Source organism: Vitis riparia, chromosome 10 (assembly GCF_004353265.1).
Source record: "Vitis riparia cultivar Riparia Gloire de Montpellier isolate 1030 chromosome 10, EGFV_Vit.rip_1.0, whole genome shotgun sequence".
Taxonomy (NCBI): domain Eukaryota; kingdom Viridiplantae; phylum Streptophyta; class Magnoliopsida; order Vitales; family Vitaceae; genus Vitis; species Vitis riparia.
In genome coordinates this window covers 15,923-23,344 of record NC_048440.1, presented here as the reverse complement: position 1 = coordinate 23,344, position 7,422 = coordinate 15,923, and the positions used below count along the sequence as shown (strand labels likewise).

Here is a 7,422-nt window from a genome sequence, read left to right as displayed (position 1 = left end):
CTTGAATTTGTTGTGTTGAAAAAGTTTTTAAAAAACCCAATTCACCCCCCTCTTAGGTGTTTTTCTCCTTCAAGCATAACCTTTATTTTCTCAAAGTCTATAATGAGATTTGGAAGAAAAAGGAAACTTAGTCCTCGTTTTATGGAACAATTTGAGGCATTAGAAAGAGTAGGCACTTTGGCTTATAAAGTGGCCTTGCCCTCAAGTTCATCTAAGATTCATAATGTATTCCATGTTTCGACTTTGAGGAAATATATTTATGATCCCTCTCATATTGTGGAGTTGGAGTCTATTCAAATTTCTGAGGACTTGACCTATGAAGAGGTGCTCGTTCAAATTGTGGATGTGATGGACAAGGTACTACGTCATGCTGTTGTAAAGTTAGTAAAAATCCAATGGAGCAATCACAGTATTCGAGAAACCACTTGGGAATTAGAAGAGGAGATGAGAGAAAAACACCCACATCTTTTTTAAGACCTAGGTATATCAAGTTTAGAAGACTAAACTTTTTTTAAGGAGGGGAGGATGTAACACCCTAAAATTTAATCTAGGGGCAAAATAGTAATTTATAAAGTAATTAAGTAATTAATTAAATTCATTAAGGGTGAAAGAGTCCTTTTAAAATTAAAAGTCCTAGGTATAAATTGGACTTTTCCTTTTGTCTTTTTCATTCAGAAAATCCTATCACCTAGAAGTAGAGAATTGGAGATCATAGGGCTCAAGGGTTAGAGATTCGGAGTTGAAGTTCATGTTTTTCCAGGTAAGATTCTAACTCCTAGATTAAGATTTTAGATTCATTAGTTAATTTCAAACACATTAGATATTATTTTGGAAAATCCATATCTAGGTTAGGGTTTGTTTATTTAACTTTTAGATCAAAATGCTGAAAAATTGCAAGTATAGGTTGATTTATTGATGAAGATAGGAAAATTTCAAAAATTTCAATGGAATAGAAAAATAAATAAATACATTTAAAATGGAAAAAATCAGAGGAAGAAAAGAAATTTTAGATTTAGGTAATAAATAAATAAGTCGTTTGTGGAGGCTTTAGATTGAAAAGAAAATAAATAAATAAATAAATAATAAGAAGAATTACATGATTTCTGGATTTTGGAGGGGTGATATAGATACTTGTATTTATGGTATTGAGGCATTGTATTTGTGTGCACATTGTTGGAAGAAAAAAAAAGGCATGTCAGGGCTAAGAAAGAATAAAAAAAGAGGCGTGTGCATTGGATGGAAGGAAGGTCTTGGTAAACCAAGAAAAAAATAAATAAATAATGAATCATCATAATAATGATAATGACAATCGAAAGAACTTGCTTTGTTTTATTGGTTTTGTGTGTATTAGAGACAAGTGGGTAATGGTTTGGGTGGCTAGTGAATTTGATAATTAATAAAATAATAATATTTAGTTTAAGGTTAATAAATAAGATAATAGTAATAATGGTTTAATGTAATAAATAGAATGAGAGATTTAGTATAAATAAAAAATAAAAATTTGTAGAATTTTATAATGAAATAAAATTGCAATTTAATTAAATTAGTAATGTGTTATTAGAAACAAATTGGGAATTTAATAATTTTATTTAAATAAGGAATAGATTAGTTAAATTATAGATAAATAGTAATAGTTATTTATCTTATGTTATATTAGGTGAAGAGTAGATTTCCCATAATTATTTTTCTCCCAAGTTTTTTAAGGACTTCTTTTGAGGTAAGAGAAATTAATGCAGTTTTTTTTTTTTTTTTTTTTTTTTTTTTTTTTTTTTTTTAGAAACAAATTTTTAAATACATCAATTGGAAACGTTTTGAGTTATTATTCATTTTATGCATGGATCAAATATGTTTTGCATGAAAAGTATGTTGGAACCGTACATTTTGTTTACAATAAAGAAATGTGAAGATATCATGTTTTGCAAATTTGAATAATTGAAATAAGTGTTTGACTCTGGTTTGTTTGACTTTTGTTAACGGGATATAATAGTTGACTTTTGACTTTTTGGCCCTTATCAACGAGATATAATAGTTGACCTTTACATTTCTTGGTGGGGAATGTAATTGATTTGGACCCTAGCCTCTAGGAGTTTGGTTAGAGGTTACAAGTACTAGTAGTGTTTGGTTCCGTCCACCTTAAAGGAACAATTTGAGGCTAGCCACCTATTTGAAAAGTCCCACTTAACTGGGCACCATTTGATGTTTGATGATCAGAGTAAATAAATTATTTGAATGTTTTGACTGAATTTGATATGAAAATGTTTGAATAAAAAATGAAAGTGTACAATTAAAAGTTTTGAATGTATTGGCAAAACTAACTCAAAGGTTTATGAAAATAATTAATTATAATATCTCCTATTTTGCAAGTGAACTTGAAATATTTGATCCATGGACTGCATTAATATTCCTTATTGGGCTTTGAGCTCATTCTTATTTGTTGATAATTTTTCAGGTACCCTTAGTTCGAGCGAGGAGTGATGGCTAGGCCGGGGAATGGTCATCATTAGGATTTTGCTTAGGATGTTATTTTTGGACATTGTTAGTTTATAAGTTTATGTTTATTTGGATTATTTGGTTTTTGGAAGCTATTTAGATATTGAACTTTTAATTTTTTTTATGATAGTTTGAAGTTGAGATTTGGAGATCATGAAATTTTTGTTAGCACTTGAATTGTTTGAGTTTACAATCTATTTGGATAATGGATTTTGGTTGATGGATGCTTAGTTTTAAAGTTAAGTTTTAAAGATTTTAGAATTTTGTTCTGCTACTCTGAACAAATATTTGGTAATTGATAACTTCCAGTTACAAAATAATTGTTTGGGTCAGGTTACACTTTAAGCCTTCAAGTTTAAGGTGTGAAATGACTGTCATGCCCTTGGAGTGGGTCTTGAGCGTGATAGTACACCTCGAGGTGCCTGCGGGGAGGTGTTGGGTTAAGTGTTGTATTAAATAATATCACCTTGCTACTATACATCGTATATATTGGGATGTGTGCAACCACTATAGACAGTACGCCTCGGAATGCACGCAACTACTGTAGACAGAATGCCTCGGGATGCATGCATGGGTGTTGGGTGTAGTGCTATATTAAATCACACTACCTTGCTACCATAGACAGTATACCTTAGGATGCATGAAACTGTTATAGACGAGATGCCTCGAGAAGCTTACAACCACTATAGACTATACGTCTTGGGATGCGTGCATTGGGTGTTGGGTGCAGTGTTGTATTAAATCATATTACCTTGCTATACTTTTGACCCAGCCCACCTCTCCTTCTTCCCCTACCCACCTCTTTCACTTCAATTATTTATATTATGTTATAATGAATTAATTAATTAATATTTTTATTACTTATTTAATATTATTTTAATTACTTATTTAATATTATTCTAATAAATTATTTAACATTATTTTATTTTATTATTTAATATTATTTTGATTAATTATTTAATATTTATTTTATTAATTATTTAAAATTAATATTATTTTTGGGCCCTTCTTTTTTGGCCCATTTCTTTCCCCCTACCATTTTCCTTCTTTTCTTTCCCAACCCACCTTTCCTTTTTCTCCCCCCACCATTTCCTTTTCCTTATTTCCTTTCCCCATACCTAATCTTCCCCCCCCAGCCCAACTGCGCCCAACCCTTTCCCCTCCCCTACAACTTTCACTTATATTATTGTAGACTCCCATTTTGGGGTGCATTTTGTGCCGTTTTATTTTGCTAGGTGGAGAGCTCTTAGTAGCCCACGTGTTGCCTAAATGGTTGGACAGTAGAGAATCGCAATAGTGGATTGAAGAATCAATAGGGTGGCGACACATGTCAAGGAATATCTGGCAGAGGAGTGTATTCCGTTAATGGGAGCAAGTTGATTCGGTTGTGGGTGAGATATTTTGAGTTGCTTGGGGAGTAAACCAGAGGAGGATAAGATATTTTTTCTGCTGCTGGTTATAGAGAGAAAAAAATAGCTTAAGGAAGAAGCTAACTTGGGAGGCAAGACAGGGGAAGAGAGGGGTCGTAGAGCATTTTTTTGGGAGGTGTGTTTTGTGTTAGCAACTGGAGGGTGTTAGAGGTTTTTTTTTTTTTCAAAGAAAGAGGAGAACCAGAGAGAATGTGTGAGAGATAACTTGAGAGGAGAACCAGAGAGAATGTGTGAGAGATAGTGAGAGAAAGAAGAGTATAGTGAGAGGTGAGGCTGAAGAAAATGAGAAGAACAGAAGAGAACCAGAGCAGAGAACAGGAAAGAGGAAGGAGGCTGGGGTCTTACCTATAGGGAACCCCCCAAACGCCCACGTGGCAGCCCAGCATTGCATTCCCCCATGCGACATGTGGCACACCAGCTCTCTACCCGAGTCCCTCCAGGGGGGCACACGACACTCTCAAATCCTCTACTCGGACTGTGCTCTCCCTTATCCGGACCCTCGACCGTAAAACGCAGGCTATGCTGAGTCACCTCAGACAGCCTGTCACAACCCGCAATCACCGCCTGTAGACCGAAAAGACAGGAATGATGGCAAGTCATCTCCTACGATTTCTGACAACCGCTTGCAGAATGATGATGATTCTACCATCACCTCAGGGCCATCATGACAAGCCAAAAAGTCATCCCACCATTAAAGGGGGGCAGAACTTCAGACACTATAAAAGGGCCCTCACACAAAGAGAGGGGTAAGTTTTTTGACTAAAAAAAGAGCAGATCGATCATCAGAGTAATAACTGACAAAATCGTCGGTGGGTGTGTCCGGACATCCTGTCCAGACATCTTGTGCAGGTTTGATTGAGGTAGGAATTATCCTTGGTTGAAAGCAAGTGTCCATTTGGCGGCTGCGGGGATTCCTGGGACGTCAGGCTTCAACATTGGCGTCGTCTGTGGGAACCTTTGCTTAGTTAACGACGAAGATGTCCACACCTTCCAGGAGCCGCTCATCGACTGGAGGAGAGGAAGGCTATTTCGAATGGCTTGAAGCCATGGAAAGACAACAGTTGGAGAGCGAGCGAAAAATGCAGGCTCTCCTCTAGGAAACAACAAGACTGAGAGAAGAAAATGTTGTGTTACGTATCTAGGCTTCGTCCTCGGGGCCTTCTCGTGTCCAACGCTCAAGAGGTCAAGGGGAAAACTTGAGGCCTAATCCAGAGTCGATATATCCCGGGACTGCGGGAGTCATCCCTGATGTGCGCAATAATCGATCTCAGGAACGACCCACACCCATGTACCAAGCTCCCCAAGGTGAAAGCTCAGACTCTACCCGTCTCTCATCAAAGAGACAACGCGATAAAAGACCCCAGTTGTCAGATGCGATGTGCGCAAGGCTAGGCCCATAGGAGCCTGGAAAGCCAAGGCCGCCAGTGGCCACAACCTGGGAAAAGTACCCTGACCCCTCGGTCGCACCCATTGTTAAGAAAAACCTCCCATATCAAGGGTTACGACAAGCCGGAAGGAACTCATCAAATGAACCACTCTCCGGCCCCATTAGCAAAAGACTGGATGACATGCTCTCCATGCCTTTTTGCTCGCATATTATCCATTACGACCCTCCAAGGGGATTCATCGTGCCAAAATTTTATGCGTATGATGGGTCTAGCTACCCCTTCGACCATATCATGCATTAATGACAGCTCATGACTCTCGACATAGGAAATGACGCGTTGCTGTGCAAGGTATTCCCCGTCAGCTTACAAGGTCAGGCTCTCTCATGGTTTCACCGACTACCCCCGAACTCTGTCGATAACTTCAGGGACCTATCGAAAGCTTTTGTGGGGCATTACCTGTGCTCCGCTCGGCATAAACAGAACATCATCACCCTACAAAACATAAAAATGCAAGAGAATGAGTCTTTAAGAGAATTCGTGAAACGGTTTGGTCAGGCTGTGTTACAAGTAGAGGCTTACAGCATGGATGTTGTCCTCTAAATCTTCAAACGAAGCATATGCCCAAACACTCCATTCTTTGAATCACTCACTAAGAAGCCTCCCACGACAATGGATGACTTGTTCCGGCACGCGAGCAAATACTCAATGCTGGAAGATGATGTGCGTGCGGCCACTTAGCAAATTTTGGTCGCCGGATAGACTTCCAGAAGCGACGCGGAAAGAAGTTCCAAACTTCTGGACTGACCAAGGCCGTCTGGTCGAAGGCAGGAGGAGCAAATTCGTCTAGAACTGCCACCACTCACGCCCCTTTCCATATCATATGAAAAACTCTTCCCTATGATCTAAGACCTGTTCGACTTCAGGTGGCTCGGACCCATCAGAACGGACCCATTCAAAAGAGACCATAACAAGAAGTGTGCTTACCATAAAGAGCATGGTCACACTACGGAGCGATGCAGGAGCCTTTATTATTTGGTAGAAAGGCTCATAAAAGCAGGACATTTGAAGCAATACCTCCGCTCAGAAGCCGAAGTTAGAGATACTCCCCGAAACCGCGACTCTGGGACCTCTAGGACCCCAGTCGCCCCCAAAGCCGTCATTAATTACATCTATGGAGGATCACTAGATGAGGAGTACAACTCCAAATGAAAGAGGCAGAGGTTGTTGCGAGAAGCATCGGTGCGTGAGCGCATTAATTCCATCCGGCCCAGGATAACTGGCGGGGCCCCCGACCCGTAGATGAGACAATCGTTTTCCCCCCGGTAGATCCCACACGAATATTACAACCTCACCGTGACGCCCTCATTCTATCCCTGGGGATGAGAGACTTTGATGTGAGACGTATCCTAATCGACCCAAGCAGCTCGGCCAATCTTTTACAGGCGTCAGTAATTAATCGGATGGGATGCGAACTATCCGACCTTGAAAATCCTGGGCAGATCTTGTCCAGATTCAATGAAGCGGCAACTACCTCCTTGGGAGACATTGTGCTACTGGTCCAAGCAGGCCCAATCACTCTCAATGTGCAGTTTTCAGTGGTACAAGATTTGTCCCCTCTCAATGCTGTCTTGGGGCTCACGTGGCTGCACTATATGAAAGCCATCCATTCTACGTACCATCAAATGGTAAGCTTTCTCATTGAAGATGGACAAATCGATCTATACGACAGCCAGTTGGCCGCTCGCCAGTGCTATCAGATAGTGCGAGAGGTTGGGTCCAGCAAAGAGGGCGAGCCCCTCCCCGAACCCTCCAATGCATTTGACCAATAGCAATTACTGAATCTGGTGGACAAAGATCCCCCGGAAGCGGATCCCTTGCGAATAATCCAGATCTTAGAAGAAAGCACTCACCTCACACATATCAGCTCCCTCTTGACACCCGAGGAGGCACGGGACATCCAAGACACCCTCTGACAAAGCCATGACATCTTTGCATGGGTGCATTCTGACATGAAGGGAATCCACCCCTCAGTCGTCTCTCATAGGCTTAACGTCTTTCCGTCGGCAAGACCTGTCCGGTAGAAGGTTAGGCATTTTCACCCAAACAGGCAAAAA

The 7,422-nt window shown here is 40.0% G+C and overlaps 1 protein-coding gene across 1 annotated transcript; it reads left to right on the top strand.

The window, feature by feature from the left end:
- Positions 1-6,687: 6,687 nt before the first annotated feature.
- On the top strand, positions 6,688-7,137 carry LOC117923851. Its single transcript, XM_034842345.1, has one exon. The coding sequence runs from the start codon at positions 6,688-6,690 to the stop codon at positions 7,135-7,137; it is 450 nt and encodes a 149-aa protein (XP_034698236.1).
- Positions 7,138-7,422: the final 285 nt, after the last annotated feature.